Genomic DNA, 17,164 nt, shown 5'->3' on the forward strand with positions numbered 1-17,164 from the left:
TTTGGTAGTCTTCTTCATAGTCGTATTCCTCATAGTAAGTCATTTGTTATGCTGAGGGTCGTGGTCATTACGTGGAATGAAACACACACAATAATTTTCTTGGAATTAATGGAGTGGTTTACCATTGCCTTCTCCATTTCACACACAAGTTAATAATAACCCACCAGTGCAGGTTTCCTCACGATGTTTTCCTTCACCGGAAGCAAGTGTGGTCTATGAAAACTACTATATACGAGTCAGATTGGTATACAAACTCATGTGGAACGAGTAGGATTCGAACCCGGGACCTTTCGATCCATAGGCAGTCGTCTTAACCATTAGGTACACCACCACCACATCGTTGGTAGTAAGGCTAGGTATATATGGTGTTGTAAAAATAATAATAAGTAAGATAAGCTCTATTTTATTTAATCCATGACTTTTCTCTGTAATCCAATAATAATATTCTCGTCGTATAACTAACTTGTGAACTGAATCATCATAAACATCCTCTCATCCGCTAGAAGAGCTCGGCCCAATTCTGGTAAGTATTTTATTTGAAGCCGACACAGATCTGAAACGCATTGGTGACAACTTTTTGTATTCTGCCAACTATTTACCGTAATTATTGGAATCGTATTCTGTTAAATGTCATGCAACTTTCCGGTTATATCCAAACGGCTGAACACACATTTTCCAAATGTACCTAAGAACAGTCTTGATTTTCTCTTTCAAAATAATAAAACTAGATCAAAATCAATTTCGACGTTTAGCTGCTACGCTGATACATACAGATAAACAGAAATGTTAAACTTATAACCCTCCTTCTGTAGTTAAGACCGAAAGCCCTCGTTAGGTACTTAAACCCGTTATTGATCAAACAATGAACTAATATATACCCGATTTTTTTACCGCACGTCCATTGCTTCAATCCTTTAATGATAATAAACATGGATGCTTCAATTCCTGTCTTCGAGAAACCTCTACCTCGGTTGTCAGTGTTGGATTGGACGCGAAATATACAGAGGCTACAAGAGGAGGCGAGGTTAAGGAGATTTGAAAATTACGAGCTGAGGCAAAGAGCGAATCAACTGCGTAATGAAACCGCGGTAACCACTCGATGGGACACTTATGTTAATAATGAATTGTTGAGGGATAGGTAAGTAATAAAATAAGAATTATCTAAATTTTTTCCCGTTATGTTCCGAATGTACTAATTATTTTACTTGAAATCAATAGTCGCGCAATGTTAACAAACTTCTTCTTCTTCTTTTCGAGTGTGTTATTGCTAACACTGGTGTCAGAAAAAAACACACGTTTAACAAACGTAAAAAATAATTAGTACCTATACCTAGTTAACTTCTGATAACATTGACACATTTATTGTAAAGCGCCAGTTAGATTCGCGAATTGGATTTAGACGATCATAGTCGCGTTGTTAGCAGCCCGAGCTAAGGCGCTTTAAAAATACTATAAATATTACGAAACGAACGCATTCTAAGTAAAATTTATATACTTATGATACCTCTATATATAACTAGTATGTTTGGATTAATTGATAACTAATCAAAATATAATTTTTCATTTTACTATAGAATTCACGAAATCCAATCTTGGCGCGAAAAGCAAAGGTTCACTCGCGAATGTGTCAGAGACGAAATCAGGGCTCTGAAGGAAGAGAAGAATGCCACAGAGCTTCATTTGGAGTACCTACAGGTGCCCCTGATGGTGTCCTCGCAGTGTCTCTCCAATAGGGACCAGAGGGTGCCGCCGGAGTTGACCAGGGACCAACTTGGGGAAGAGCTAAATAAGGTGAAACCATTTTAGAAAAATTACCCGTTGTATGTAGACTATTTACATAGCTCAAATAAATAAAATATATGTACATAGTTGGTAAGTAGAGACCTATTATTTTTTTTTTACAGTAGACAATTAGATACGTATAGAAAAAAAATTGGTGCAAGATCCCATGAAAGATAATATGTTGTTTTGTTGTTTATGAACATGATGAAAGAAACGAGGGTTTGCGGGTTTGTATTTACGCTTGGCGAGACATATATTTAGAACTGCTATAACAATGAATGTGAATGGGATGTGAAAATTAACCATGGAAGCGTAATGACAAACAGACTTTCGCATTTATAATATTAGTGTAGGAGCGTGTATACAGTATACTTATAAAACAAAAGAAAATCACTATTATCTTCCAGGAGCTGCACATCATAGAGAATAGCAAGCGCACGCTAACAGATGTTTGCCATATGGCCTGGGAGAAGATCAAGGAGTTGAACAACGTCTTCTGTAGGTTGGAGAGGGAGATACAGAATAAGAATGACGCGTTGGAGCTGGAGTACCATGTGAAAGAGCTGGATAGGAACTGCACGGGGATCTCGTACAAGTTGGACCCGACGAGGATCCCGCCTGAGTAAGCAAAGAGTTGATTTAATATTTTTATGGAAGACGATCTAACCTATAACATATATGTATGTGTAATTTGCTCGCATAAATGAAAGACTTGTTTATAATTTTTAAGTTAAGATATATTAAAGGGAAAAACTAAACTAAAATATATAACAGATGACATCAGTCGACTAGCTTAAAGTAAGTACTAGTTATTAGATTAATCGATACAACACTCACATTGCAATACCTACACAATAAATAATGTGTTTATAACTTGTTTTTTTGCCGAATAAAGCTTTTCTTTCTTTCTTCCTGTTAAATACAACAAATAAAAGGCATAAAGGGGTTTTTATTGCTAAAGCGATTCCTACAAGTCGAACTTAGCACGGGAGGAATCAAAAATAACCCACTCGATACGAAAGAAAGACAAATTTGTATTAGGTGTAAATATAGTAAAAATTGGCTTATAAAAGGCTAAAAAATAACCTTCATTGCAGTACAATGTCAGAAGAAAGTTACGTGCAATGCATAGAAAATACTATAAATATCGCGCAACAGTTGATGTCAGAGTCCAAGGCCCTCCGAGAGACAATGTTCAAAGCTAGGGAAACCGCGCGCAATCAGATGTATGCGCAGTGTCACGCTGTGGAAATGATCATGAGGAGGCGGGTGTACGATATACAGAGAGCGAGGAATGAGATGGAGTGGCAGAAGTATAAGGTAAGGAGCGAGAATAAAAAATGCTGTAAAAATCCCAACTCTCGCAGCTCAGTTTTTCTACCGTGAAAAGTTGTGAGATCTATGTAACCAAGTCGATTAATTTATTTAGTCCCTTCTGTTTTAAGTTATTACGTAAGTTATTATCATATCAATATTAAAAATCTATTAAGTTTTAAACAAATATATCGACTTGGCTGTACATTCGTTTTGGAGACGAGAGTTTCAATCGAGTGCGGCGCCATAGACTAAACAATTGAAGGCAATGTTGTCAAGAAGGCGGAATGGGTGCGAAATGGGTAAAAAAGTAGAAATAAATAAATAAATGCGAACCTGGTTCCGCTTTGCGACTAGAAAGAGAGAGATATACCTAATTAAAACATTTAAAAAATATTGAAGGAACCTGGAACCGCTTTGTGGCTGAGGAAACAACCGGGAAAACGCTTAGATAATACAGAGATAGGTGTTACCAAATTAAAATATTGATTTCATTTTACATGCTAGCTCGAATCCGGAATGCAGAAACTAGACACCGAGATAGAAACGTTACGCGCCGCAGTCGCGGACAAGATCAACCCAACCAAGTTGGTGGAGACGAGGCTCGAGACCAGGACTAGGAGGCCTGTGCTGGAAAGAGTCAATGTAAGTATTAGAAACCAAGTCATCGACCCATCTAGCCTTTGGATGCCCTACAATTCGCTTGCAATTTATAAGCCACCACTATATTAGGACAGTTGGATTGGAAGCCGTTATCGAACCGCACGGGAACGAGTAAGAACCTAATGGTATAAATAGAGAGAGGTCAGAGAGATAGTATGTATAACTATATAAAGATAGATAGTATGTGTACCTTTATGAAGGGCTGCCGATGATGAAGTTATTTTGTTTGTAGTTAATTTAATTTTGGAGGATATCAAATCGTTGTTCCAGAAATTTATTAAGTACATTTCCCAATTGTTTGCGATACGGGAAATATCACAACTCAATACCGGCTCCACACTGTCGTCGAACAGTTTGCCAAACTTTGGTGGATTCGGTATACATTGCTGGTTATTAATTGGGGTAAATAAAATCAGTTTCACTATGAAATGTTCACGCATTCGCGTCGGCATGTGTCTGAGTTCAGCGACAGTGTGGAACTGGGCAAAACATTTTTTTCAGGACAAACCAATGCGAGGATTGATAGAAGAGTATGAGAGAGTCCACACCAGCAGTAATCTCCTCGAGAAGAAGCTGGAAGATGCTCTGTAAGTACCTATTATATAACTGGTAGTTTGCACCTTAAAGGAATATTGTTTAATTTTGATTATAACGGAAAAATATATGTATGTTTATTGTATTTACCATCCTAATGTGATTTTCTGATGAAGAAATAAGTTTACTGCCATTATGCAGGCAACACATTATCGCCGAGTTCTGACAGATGCCGACAGACGCGAATGCACGAACATTGCATAGTTTATGAGTGATTTTATTTATTGCACTGAAAAACCAACAATGAATGCTGAAACCTCATTTGGCGAACTGTTTGTCGATAATGTGTAATCGGGGATTACCTACTAATTGCATTACATAAACACTAAAGTGTCTTAGTACAATTAATCGCACTGGTCAATGGTAGGACTGACACTGCAGGGATTTGTATTGCATTGTATTAATGACATATTTTTCCCTCAGAACAACATACCACGGCATGTACAACCATCACCAAAGAGTCACAAAGGACTTGCAATACAAGAACCAGGCTTTGGAAACCGATCGCAGACTTATAGAGATCCGCAAACCGCTGCACGGACCCGAAGAGACCGAATTGCAGAGAAATATTGGATATTGCCATATGGCTGATGAACTGGTTCCTAATTAGACCCAGCAAAGCCATATTTGCCCTAAGGCCCCGTAAGCCCGTGCCTATGGCGACCAGATATTAGGGAATGCCCATCGTAAGGCGACAAAAAAATAGATACGATCTGTCATAGAATTAAAACGGATTTTGGTAGAACTACAATTTTTAATATTGCAACACTAAGTCGAATAGTCGTGGTTGATCTTTGGTTGGTTTATAAACACCATATGTTGCCAACTTGCGAGTAGCATTTTCTATACTCGTTGTAAATTTCGACAGACTGCACTGCATAGTTTGTAAGATAAACAGGAATCGCTATATTCCGATTACTGTGGTAGAAAATGTTATAAATTTAGTATAGTTAATGTAGGGAACGATTTCTTGTTGAAAAAATAAAGATCTCGAAGATTCTCCCATGGAATTAATAGGTTCTACGGAGTACCCACTAATTCCATGGATCCACCTCCTTTTTTTTTGAAGTCGATTAAAAATAGCGCGCCAAAAATGACAAATTTCGAATTCTTTACTACCTGTCAAACTGTAAAAAATATGCCTCCACTTTAGAAATACGTAGGTTGGTTAACTTTTTATAAATCGTTCCAATTTTAAAAAAAGTGTGTTCAATAGAATTTAAGTGCTCTAAAAATTATATGTACCTACTAGAGATTTATTATAATATAAATTGTACAATCATCATGATAAAAATGTCACCAATTATAAACTTTAAAATAAAACCAACTGTTTTAGTAATAATGTCATTTTATTATATAGCGTAACAAACGACAATACAATTTTCAGTAATATTAAATTGGAAAATAAGCAATACATCAATCAAAATACATTTTAAATTGCTGCAACTTAATCGTTGCAACAAATTTCAGAACACCCTAAATTAGTAGTAATTTGAACATTAATTATTCTTTGTGACAAATACTTGAATGTAATAACATTGGATAACATGATATGTTGATAGATACTTGTTCCATTAACAGTTATTAATAATAAAATAACATATAAGTGTGTTTTGACCTTGCCATATTACCCGTAAATACAATTTTGTATCAATACTTACTTGTTTACTTATGAACTCTATGAATATAATAACAATAGTAATTAAGAAAATAGTAAGAGGCTGCTTTTAATCTTTGTCAACAAAAATGTCAATAAAACATATCAGTGTTGCTTGTAGACCTAACATAGCTAATCTTAACATTACAAATAGCTTTTACTATATGTTTGTAATGTTAAGCTTAAATAGACATAATAATTTCTATTCTGTTAATTTATCAGATTTTACCTTTATCCATACCACAGATTATATAATACTTCCAGTATACATACTAATATTGTAAATGCATAGGTCCTGTTTGCCGTTGTGGCCTTCTGATACAGTGTCTATCAAATGATTAAAGTAGATGCAAAATTTATTTGAAAAGAATAAAGGCTATCAACATAATTACGAAAAAAAATTTTCTTTTCATTAATCTGTTAACTAATTTGATTGAAATGCGAACATTTGTCTAGAGTTTTGGTTTTTATACCATACACAGCCACATTAGGGAGATATGTGTAGAAATACACGATACCCTTATCTCTCACGAGGTAGACAGTGTCTTGTTTATAACGGTTTTGCTACATTCTAACAATCATAATGAAAATATAAACGACAAAACAAACGCAAGTACTATTTGTGACTTGTAAACAAAATTACATTAATAAAATACTGTTATCCATTAAACACAATAAAAAATATATCAAAAATAAGTTTTAAGTTATGGAGATTAAAATAATACATAATGCTTAAAATTATTTTCCCTAGGGACATATAATAAAATATTCTTATATACGATACCAATAAAATAAATATCAAAATAATTTAAGAAGACCAAATATTCGTTGAACAAAATGACAAAAAAATTATATTGAATATTCAAAAATAACACAATATTTAGAAAACTGTTAATATGTTTTTATTCTTATTAGGTAAATTAATATTCGAGTTGTGTTCATTTTAAACAATGGGAATGTCAATTTCCTCAACGAATTGTTTTCATTATACATTGATAAAAATACTTTAGCAATTTATATAAATGCAAATATAGGATGTCCATGGAAGCGTAGCGGAGATCCATCGCAAATAACTGTTAGCTAAATAAATATTAAGCGTTATTATAAATGCGAAACTTGGGCTCTAACCGAAAAGCATAGAGAGAGCTTAGCTAAGTGCCAAAGAGCCATGGAGAGAAGCATGTTGGGTGTGAGACTGACGGACCAAATAAGGAACTCAGAAATAAGGAAAAGAACCAAAGTTACCGACATACTCTATCGCATCGACCATCTGAAGTGGGGCTGGACAGGTCATATGCTGCGATGTCAGTCAAAAAAATGGAGCAAACACATACGGAACAGATAAAATATACAGAACCCACTGGTATCCCAGAGATGGTCAAAGAAAGCGAGGTCGCCCTATAACAACGAGGTAGAAAGACGAGCTAAGCCTAACATTGGGATCTAACTGGACAAGAGTGGCTTTAGACAGACACCAGTGGAGGCAGTTGGAGGAGGCCTTTGCCAAAAGGCACACTGAGCTCAGAGATATCTTATAGGATTTTTTTCAATCGAAACTTGATCTAATCAGAAGGCTAATTATTATTATTTGAAATAAATATTATAGTCTAGCTTATAAAAGGCACTGAGTTTAAAATACCAACAATAAATATGGAATTTAAATTCAACAGTATTATTCTATTAAATCTCTGCTACGCATATGAATTTCAAACATTTCTAACTCATAGCGGTCTTATATCAGGCTTTGGACCAACTTGCTCATATGCTTCATCTAAAAGCGAACAAATCAATGTCATGTTGTCATCATTCAACTTTCTACTCGAAGCCAGCCTTATAGAAGGCTCTGGGCAATTAACCTCTACATCCACTAAGTAAGCTGCAGGTGTGACTGCTATTCCTTTCTCTAAACAATATTTGGCAATGCTCCGGAGGTAAGTGTGTTTGAGACGGTCAGTCAAGTCCTCTTTTTTGAGGTATACGTGTTTGACTGGTGAGAGTTCGTCGCCGGCGAATCTGTAGTGTCTTAGAGACGACAATACCCTGTAAATAATGTTATAGTAATCAGGAAAATAATATGAATAATGTCGGTCCGAGAACTGACCCCTGCGGAACACCTCTTTTGATTATTTCAACCGGATTTCGACTATAATTTATTAAAGCTATATTGCACAAAAATTAAACTTTTTAAAGTACAATAGGCGGACTTTGTAAAGATTTCTTTTTTAAATTAATTCCGGAACAATCTTTTAAAATTATCAAACAATCTATAGGTAACTAAAGTATATTCACGCCCTTAAACTCTCGCAGGGTAGACAGTGCTTCAGTGTGATTTTAAACAAATTAGCTTCAATAAAAAATATCTGAAAATCTATTACAATGTACCATTATAAAAGGTAACTTAAAATCCGAAATGTAATAAACAACTTACTTGTTAAATTTCTTGGAGATATCCTGGAGTTCCTCAAACACGACGGGCCTGTCCTCCATTACGTCGAGAGCTGAGATGGCAGCTTGAGCCAGCATCGGTGGCAATGACGCGCTGAAGCAGTAACCTGTAGGCAATGACACAGTTTCATGAGATTCATTCAGTTGTTCGATATCCTTGCTAAAGGCGAGACAGCCGTCAACGTCGAGAATGTAGTCAGGGTTGTCAAAAAATATGAAAAACTATATTCTATTCATCTTGGACTGAGACAAAAGGTAATAAACCTTGAACAAAAAAAACATTATTTATTGTTAATTTTGTTATTTTCTATTAATGTAAAATTTTTTGTTGTTTATGTTTTATGGAGTCATGACGCTTTTTTTATTTTATTAGCTGTTTGAGTCCCACTGCTGGGCAAAAGCCTCCCCTAACTTCGTCCACGCATTCCTATCCTTTGTGTTCTCTTGCCATTCTTTGTCGAACCTTTTGATGTCGTCCGACCATCTCGTCCTAGGCCTTCCTCTTTTCCTGTATCCGTCAGTTGGAAGTTTAAAGTTTTAGTTAAACTTTTTTGCTTGTTAATTTCTCGTCTTTTCTTGTTTATCTTTTGTATCAGTTCTACAGCTACAGTTACAGTCTTACGTCTCCTACAGCTACAGTACAGCCGGTTAAGCAGTAAAGGTCGACGTAGCGACCAACTGCAAAAAAGGTGATAAAAAACTGAATTTTTGACGTCTTACGAATTTTCGATCAGAGGAACCCCTCTGATGAGTGCTGGTTTGCATTTCACTTTTCACCATCGAATCGATTCGAAGTGAGACGCAGCGAACCAATCACATTGCAGTGTGGTTGTCGTTGCGTCACAATGGCGCGTAGAATATAACCTGAAATAACACATAGGGTACTGTTTATCCCGAAATTCCCACGGGAGCTGAGCGCCGGGACGTAGCTAGTACTATATAAACATACCTAATCCAGAAAGCCGCTGGTGCTCAACGATGAAATGGGTGCCGGCGCAAAACCCGCCAATAGTCCCGAAGGAGTGCTCCAGAGACCCCATGATCAGGTCGATGTCGTCCCGTGGAATGTCCAAATGTTCCGTTATACCGCGCCCGTGTTTGCCTAATACCTGAAACGGTAAAATACATTAACTATGTCCATTCACATTAACTATCTATAAAAGTTATAAAATATTATTATTGCAAATTTCATCAAAATTCACCGGCCCAGCGGTTAGGCGTGAAAGCGTGACAGACAGACCGACAGATTTTCATTCAAATAGCATTACTTTTTTTTCATGCGCTGTGTAATAAAAATCTATAGGAACATACTGAAAATATTGTTTCAATGAGTTTCTTATCGCAACAATGTGAGTTGAACAAAACAAACAACAAGGTACAGGTATTTAGGTCAACATTAGCAAAGCACACACATAAACACTTTTTATGAGCCAACAATTAACAACCACACACAAATTCGACTGCCCTATTTATCTTGCATTGTTGTATAATGACTTTTACTTACATTGATTTGGATCAAACGATCCAAGAAGATTCTTTGTAAAATATGTTGATGTAATATGTGGCGTTCCAAGCAAAAAGGGTACCTACCACTGGCCAGATTCTAGTTTCCCGAGATATTTGAGGTTATGTGAAAAAAGGGGGAAAATATGCAACATGCAAAGGGCTACGTTTTCATACAATAAAAGTCTCTAAATCGTGTACACAACGTGAGACAATTGCAATTGTATGTTTAGTAACAAGAACTCTAGCTATTACAATTTTTTTACAATAAATAAAGTAAATTATTATAGTTTATATATTCCATATGATTAACCAACTATTTAACTATCTAAATACAGCTTAACACAATACCACCCAAGCGGTACGTAAACGCTTGGAACGCCACATAGTATAATGATTTATGAATAAGGGGTATTAAACGCGCAGACATACCTTTTCTATTTCCCAGACTTTTCGGACGTTTTCGAAAAGGTATGTGCGCGTTTAATACTTTAATACCTGTTAATTAGTATATAATTTTGCAACACAAGTTTAAATGTAGTTATGAATAAGAATAATAAATATTTACCCCTATAGATAAACTCTCATCCAACATTATCCTTAGCTTGTATTTCCTGGCGAGCTCCACCAATCGCTTCAAAGGGCACATCTCACCGGTGTTAAAGTATACCGCTTCGGCGACCAGGAATGCTCGTCTCTTTGGATTCAACTCCTTTCTCTGTGCTGCTTCTGACAGCAACTCCTCCAGGTGGCCCATGTCATTGTGTTTGAAGTACCGTACAGTACTCCGTGCGGCGTCTAGTCCTTTTTGTATGGCAAACCATGCCTTCTCATCTCTACGACAAATCGATCAAATAATAAATATTTTTATTGCAGTAATAAACTGTATTGCAAAAATATCTTGAGAGTCTGGAATGTATTTGTACTATATATATATATATATATATATATATATATATATATATATATATATATATATATATATATATATATGTATATACCTTAGCTTAGTATCAAGGCTATTCTACTAATATACCTTAGCTTAGAATCTAGGCTATTCTACTAATATTATAAATGCTAAAATGTATGAGGATGTATTGTGAATATGTTCGTTACTTGATAATGCAAAATCGACTGGACAGATTATTATAAAATTTGGTACACAGCTAGTAGGTAGGTATAATTGTATTGAATTTTTCATAAAATAGTTTCGATTATGTACAGCAAACAATAAACTGAAAAATGATAAAACAATAGCCTAGTACCTTCTCTTTCTAAACCATTGTTATACTGTTTTCGATAATACATACCTATATTGACATACCATGAAAAATTGAAAATAAACATAACAAAAATAGCTAAAGACAATGATGACCAACTAGGATAGTGTGTTATCTAAATACAATTTACTAATTGTTTGTTAGTCATTTGTCTTCTATTCCTTTTGGGTTGGCCACTACCGCGCCCCCCACCTCCTCAGGAGGTTGGCGCGGGGGCTCTCAGGGTGGACTATCGGCTAGCAGCGCGGCAATGTGGTAGCCGCCAACTCAAAGCAAACAAGCACATAGCCTAGTTTGTTGATTATGCTATTATCTTTCTGGTTTGCTAAACAGCACAGTGTCCCATAACACAACCATTAAAAAATTAAAGAATATGCTTGTTGAGTATACTTACACAAATATAATATCGCCGCGCTTAGCATAAGCCGGTATAGCACTAGATATCGTTGAAAAACCATACGAGTACACGCAAGTCTCTTCAACTTCTAAAAACTTGGCAAGACGCTCCTCCAATTCCAGGTGAACATCAATAGTACCAAAAAACCCTCTCGGACCACATGAACCGACTCCATATTTTTCTAAAGACTTGAGCACGTCGTTTGTAATAGTTTCTTCTTTGTCGAGACACAAAAAATTTGTAGCTCCAACATTCAGCACATTCTCATCCAATTTCCCCATTAAAGGGGGCTCTTCCACAATCACATTGTGTTCTATAAGTGGTGTCGGTTCCCATTTGACTGGTTTTCCGTTGCACAGTGGATCATTACTTTTCCTAGGCCTTTTCTTGGCCCAAAAGAAGTATGTTGTTATGAACATCACTTGTATAGCTATTATTAATGTCCACCAACTAGCCTAAAATTAATAAATAGTGATTTTAATAAATAAATAATTTTCAATGAATGAATGTAGAATGTATTTATGAATGTAGGAAATGATCATAAAGGTGAACAACATTTTTTTTTATCCCGGATAGCTGATGGGAGAATGGGGCTTCGCCAGCCACGATTTCTGGGATCGTGGCGCTGTCCAAAATCCATTGCATGGTTCACCTACTGTCATGCCTCAACTATCTCAGTCCCTGTGAAGAACCTCTAAGAGGCTAACAAGAAAAGATGATCTCACATGCTATAAATAGCCAAACCAATCTGATTAGAAGTAGGAAAAAATTTTGCAACACCATCATTAGATTGTTTGCGATTTCCATTTCTACCAGCCAAATATAGACTTGTGGAGCGAATCCAAAATTTTGTAGAATTATTTTATACACATTGAGAATTGATGTGATTGAATGTTTTAATAAAAGGAATTGTTTCTGAAAGTGTCAGGTTAGGGTACACTGTCAGGCATATTGATTTAGTAAGTACTTTGTAAGGAGTACCTACTAATTCATGTCAGGCACCGGTAAGGTTATGGCAGTGTCAGCGGCTATAATGTTTTCTGCCTATATCTTTCATATAAACTAACACATTTTTATTAGCCTTATATTATTATAAGACAATATTATACAAATTATTTTGTATTGATCCAGAGATCAGATGCTTAACAATTTATATAACCATGGTAGGATTTGCAGAATTTCTAAAACTTATATTGTCTGTATTCAAGGTTGTTTTGGTCCAAGTTAATATTTAGTGCACGCTACATAGGTATTATTAGCGATAAAATTATTTATGTTTCATGTAGAATTGCATCTTTGATATTATTATAAGTAGGTAATTGGTTATTTAAACATGAGTTCAAAATATAATATTTATGCGTTTTACTTACCATATCAGAAATATTTATTAAAATCATGCTCACTTTTGCAATTTATAAATATAACAAGAAATACTAATAGGTAGGTAAGATACTTAGCCTTAATCACTAAAATATATAAAATAAAAATAAAGTAGGTATTCTCTTTGACTGTAAAAGTAGGAATGAATTTTTTTAGTTTCTCACTCATTTGTCATTTGGTGGACGGACCGTGTGTCAGTGTTGTCAGCTGGGTCCTGTCTATGTTACTAAAACTAACCTTTTTAGTAAAAAAGAAAATTTCTTTTTTTCTAGGGTTAATATAATATATAAAATGAACATACGGCAGTTTTTATGTTATGTAATTCTTTTGCCACATTTTTGAGTTTATCGCGTTCTAACAACAAACAGACGCGACAGGAAGACTTCCTTTTATAATATGTGATTATTAAAAAGAATTTTGATGATAGCAGAGATGTTTATTGTCTATTAATTATTAGTTTTGGGGACGCCTGTGCAAGCACCAGACGGGTGGTCACTCCTCCCATACTGGGACCGTTTCCCCGGTTTTTTGGTTATAATTGGCGCTGTTTACGGCGTATTTCGTTGAAGTGATCTGACGTCAGACGGGGTTAAAGTTACCTCTACAGTTACAAAAGTAACCATCTGGCAACATAGCCGTGGGTGAATCATTGAACGTCTCGCGCAGCTGGCTGTCATTGCCAGCTGTCAAGTCAATAGATAAAAATAAAGATCATAGAAAGATTTACAGAAATCTCGGAAATATAAACCCCAATTTAACAAAACTAAAGACGTAGAGTACAATGCCAAATAGCGTTCTATGGCTTTGTAGATAGAGAAAGCTATACACCGCGTCATATTATTGGAAACATGAAGCTATAGTTATGACTAGAATTTGAAATCTGAATAATAATCAGATTAAAGTAATCTAATTACATTCAATCCAGATTGTTTCCTAAGATTACAGATTACTTGTCTTTTTACTAGTCAAGTGTCTTACAAACGATCTTGTACATGAGAAAAATCGAGACAGAACGCTGAAAACTTATGACTCATCACGTGCTTGGTCTAACTTACCATTTCGTATGGGGTCGGAAAATTGTATAGAAATCTTCTATCTCATTTGGTTACATACATTCGTCTTATAGTTTTGATCTTTTGGCTAAGGGCTGAGGTCAGGGGCTAAGACGATCTATGTAAAAGTCTATGGTTTCTAAACTAAAATGTCAATGTCATTTAATTTTAGCTTTGCCATGTTGTTGTTGTAGTCATTGTAAGTCTAATTTTTTTATCAAATAAAAAACTTTAAAGTTTGCAATGAATTTCGGTGGTACTTTAAGAATAAATAAGTTCGCTTGTTTTACTTTAATTTTCATATTATTTTTGATAATATACTGGCGATCTGGCGGTTCAAACTACCCGGTTGACAAAAATGATTTCGTGAATTTGAAAAGTTTACTGAAAGCGGCTATCTATGCAGCTGAGCGTGGCGGAAAGAAGATAATAGAAAGAAAAAACCATAATTTGAACGTAAAGAGTAAGGGAAAAACGCTGGAAGGAGCAAATGACCCCGTGACGGATGCTGATTACGCTTCTCATTGTGCTATGTACTATGGCTTAAAAAAGACATTTCCAAAAGTGGCAATAGTGTCAGAAGAGCACAAAAGTACAAGTGACGAAGCCTGCGAGCTCCAAGAACCGTTGGAAATTGATGAAGCTCCTCCTAAGCACAGAATAATCGAGTTGTTGAATGATGAACACATTTTTAGTAGAAATGTTACTATATGGATTGATCCTTTAGATGCAACCATGGAATATACTGGTAAGATGGTGAAGCTTATCTTTCACTAATTAGGATAAAGCCCATATTTTTCATATAAAAAAATAATGAACCCTATTTACCTGTACTGTAACCATAGTCATTAAAGCAAATAAATTTATTCATTCATAAAAACATATACCAAACTAAATATAGCTATTCAAATATAAATGACAATTGAGTACCTACCTTGAGCTTCACTCTTGTGTGAATTTTAATGACAGCTAAAACATCTTTCCTCAGCCATTTGAAAACCAAAATATGGCTATTGATTTGATTTTATTTTTATAGAGTCACTGTATCAGTATGTTACTACAATGGTCTGTATAGCAGTGAATGGTAATCCTGTGATAGGGGTGATCCACTACCCCTTCCCACCTCGCACATATTGGGGGTGGGTGCTAAAGAAAACATCATCCAATATTCCATCAGTCACTCATGTGAGTATGTGCAAGAGCAGAATCATCATTATTTTCAGCACACTCATTGCTAGGCTTTTCGTAAGCTATCACTCAAGCATTTGTCCTATTTTAATTTTGTAATAATAATATTTCTCTTACGATTGCTTTCAGAAGAAAATAGTAATATTATTCCTAATGTGTATTATAAGACATGCTTAAGTACTCTGTTCTGATATTTAAGCATTTCAAATAGTTACAATTTTTTAATTAATATTTGTCACCAGTGTCAAGAACTCATAACCTTGGCATAATGAAGAAAATATAATTACTTTTTCAGAGAGAAGAAAACAAAGATCAACCAAAAGTAGTAGTGTCTCGATCGCATCCTGGCAAAGTAGCTGAGTTGGCTAAAGAAGCATTTGGTCCGCAAACTAGTGTTACCCCCGCTGCTGGAGCAGGAAACAAGGTTGTCGGTGTTGTAAATGGCACATTTGACATCTACTTCCATGCCACAGCCATAAAAAAATGGGACCTATGTGCGGGTGACGCGCTTATAAGAGCAGCCGATGGCAAAATGACGACTGCTAAAGGAGATTTAATAAAATACTTCAAAGATGGTAATGTAAAGGTCACAGATGGGCTCTTAGTATCTCTGTTTGACCACAACTACTATTTAAGTAAGATGCCCAAAATATTGGCGGCAATACCTTGAATGTGCCAAATGTGATGCAGTATTGAAGGGACAATAGCTTCCTTGTGAAAATAAAGTTTTTGAATATAAGAAAATGTAAGTAGGTATAGGTAATAACAAACTAGTCTATTTTTCTTATCCTGTTTTGTAATAATGGTATTGTTAAAAGTTATTACATAGCAGAGCTATGAGAGATACTCTGATTCTTTGGTATGAGAAGTAATTTATAAGATGACCTTTTGGTGATTAAGAAATATAAGTACATTTTGTCAAAAATATGAGATACTTATAATTACATATGATATAGGCTGTGAAATCTACTTGCTTGTCAGTTTCTAAAATCATGATTCTGGTATTAAAAACCATATTATATCAACACTTCAATTACGCTGTACGCCATTTTTACGTACTTAGGTTAATTTCACTAACACCCAAAATAATAGGTCAAAAAGTGGGTGGTATTGTGGGTTTGTGGCATTATGACTAAAACGTTTATTTTATTATTTATAAATATTATTTTGATTTATTTTTTTGGGTATTCAAATATTTTTGATTTTTTACGATTAAGAAGGTAATTTGAAGCTTTACAAACATACAGTATAGGAAATAGTTTTGAATCTAGTAAGAAATCTCTCTTATTTGAGACCAATGTATAGTAATTTTCTGTAGTTGTCTGTTTATTTCGGAACCATTGTTCTATTCTGTGTAGTGGAGTAAGAGTACGTTATGTAAATTTAATGTGAGTATACAAAAATAATGCACATTTAATAACAATAATTAAATGTCACTTTAATTATTTAGTTTTAATAATTGTGTGATTTAGAATTTTTTGTTCTCATTTATTTTAGGAATCTTTGACTCCCAAAATCGTGACTACATAACACAAGCTCCATTTCATATTTTTGACATTTTTGAAAAAAGTTGTTAACATACAAAAATCGTGCGCATCAGTTTTAGGTCTTCTATCGACAAGGATTTTTACAGTTTGAATGTGATTGTTAAAAAAGCTCTCAATAGGTGCTGTAAATATTGAATAATAAATTCTGTTTATTTATTTGCTTGTAGTTTTATTCATAACCCCGGCACACAAAACACGTCAAAATTCACGCCCACTCGGGGCGTGAATTTTGACGTGTTTTGTGCGCATGTGTACGGAAACTTGAGCTTTCACAACTTTGTCGTCCCTAACGGCGAATCTGTTAGTGTAAGCCCCCTGGATGTACAAAATACTGTTAGTTTTACAGCTTGTTCGAAACCTTC

The 17,164-nt window shown here is 35.1% G+C and overlaps 3 protein-coding genes across 3 annotated transcripts; 2 read left to right on the forward strand and 1 right to left on the reverse strand.

Annotated features, from left to right (window-relative positions):
- The first annotated feature begins 929 nt into the window (after positions 1 to 929).
- Positions 930 to 5,575, forward strand: LOC128673291 (tektin-B1-like). Its single transcript, XM_053751044.1, has 7 exons — positions 930 to 1,138; positions 1,575 to 1,791; positions 2,190 to 2,404; positions 2,880 to 3,102; positions 3,604 to 3,741; positions 4,261 to 4,346; positions 4,777 to 5,575. Exons 1-7 carry the CDS (start codon positions 930 to 932, stop codon positions 4,961 to 4,963), a joined length of 1,275 nt encoding a protein of 424 aa, XP_053607019.1. The 3' UTR covers positions 4,964 to 5,575.
- Positions 5,576 to 5,683: 108 nt separating this feature from the next.
- Spt-I (Serine palmitoyltransferase subunit I) lies at positions 5,684 to 13,209 on the reverse strand. Its single transcript, XM_053751026.1, has 6 exons — positions 13,006 to 13,209; positions 11,633 to 12,090; positions 10,527 to 10,794; positions 9,405 to 9,564; positions 8,439 to 8,562; positions 5,684 to 8,050 (listed from the first exon to the last, which is right to left on the reverse strand). The coding sequence occupies exons 1-6, from the start codon at positions 13,030 to 13,032 to the stop codon at positions 7,732 to 7,734; spliced, it is 1,356 nt and encodes a 451-aa protein (XP_053607001.1). The 5' UTR covers positions 13,033 to 13,209; the 3' UTR covers positions 5,684 to 7,731.
- Positions 13,210 to 14,238: 1,029 nt separating this feature from the next.
- LOC128673133 (uncharacterized protein) lies at positions 14,239 to 16,958 on the forward strand. The gene is made up of 3 exons (XM_053750765.2): positions 14,239 to 14,815; positions 15,104 to 15,252; positions 15,551 to 16,958. Exons 1-3 carry the CDS (start codon positions 14,311 to 14,313, stop codon positions 15,923 to 15,925), a joined length of 1,029 nt encoding a protein of 342 aa, XP_053606740.1. The 5' UTR covers positions 14,239 to 14,310; the 3' UTR covers positions 15,926 to 16,958.
- The last annotated feature ends 206 nt before the right edge of the window (positions 16,959 to 17,164 follow it).

The sequence above is a fragment of the Plodia interpunctella genome, chromosome 10 (genome assembly GCF_027563975.2).
Source record: "Plodia interpunctella isolate USDA-ARS_2022_Savannah chromosome 10, ilPloInte3.2, whole genome shotgun sequence".
Taxonomy (NCBI): domain Eukaryota; kingdom Metazoa; phylum Arthropoda; class Insecta; order Lepidoptera; family Pyralidae; genus Plodia; species Plodia interpunctella.

What these genes read in the sequence shown, in the direction of transcription:
- LOC128673291 (XM_053751044.1), top strand. Translation starts at nt 930, where the DNA reads ATGGATGCTTCAATTCCTGTCTTCGAGAAACCTCTACCTCGGTTGTCA. An exon ending in TGGAGTGGCAGAAGTATAAG is followed by an intron (nt 3,103 to 3,603) that starts GTAAGGAGCGAG and finishes TTTACATGCTAG; the next exon opens with CTCGAATCCGGAATGCAGAA. An exon ending in AAGAAGCTGGAAGATGCTCT is followed by an intron (nt 4,347 to 4,776) that starts GTAAGTACCTAT and finishes TTTTTCCCTCAG; the next exon opens with AACAACATACCACGGCATGT.
- Spt-I (XM_053751026.1), bottom strand. Translation starts at nt 13,032, where the DNA reads ATGATTTTAATAAATATTTCTGATATG. An exon ending in TAATAAATATTTCTGATATG is followed by an intron (nt 12,091 to 13,005) that starts GTAAGTAAAACG and finishes TATTAATTTTAG; the next exon opens with GCTAGTTGGTGGACATTAAT. An exon ending in ATGAGAGTTTATCTATAGGG is followed by an intron (nt 9,565 to 10,526) that starts GTAAATATTTAT and finishes TTACCGTTTCAG; the next exon opens with GTATTAGGCAAACACGGGCG.
- LOC128673133 (XM_053750765.2), top strand. Translation starts at nt 14,311, where the DNA reads ATGAATTTCGGTGGTACTTTAAGAATAAATAAGTTCGCTTGTTTTACT. An exon ending in TGCAACCATGGAATATACTG is followed by an intron (nt 14,816 to 15,103) that starts GTAAGATGGTGA and finishes TTATTTTTATAG; the next exon opens with AGTCACTGTATCAGTATGTT. An exon ending in ATATTCCATCAGTCACTCAT is followed by an intron (nt 15,253 to 15,550) that starts GTGAGTATGTGC and finishes TTACTTTTTCAG; the next exon opens with AGAGAAGAAAACAAAGATCA.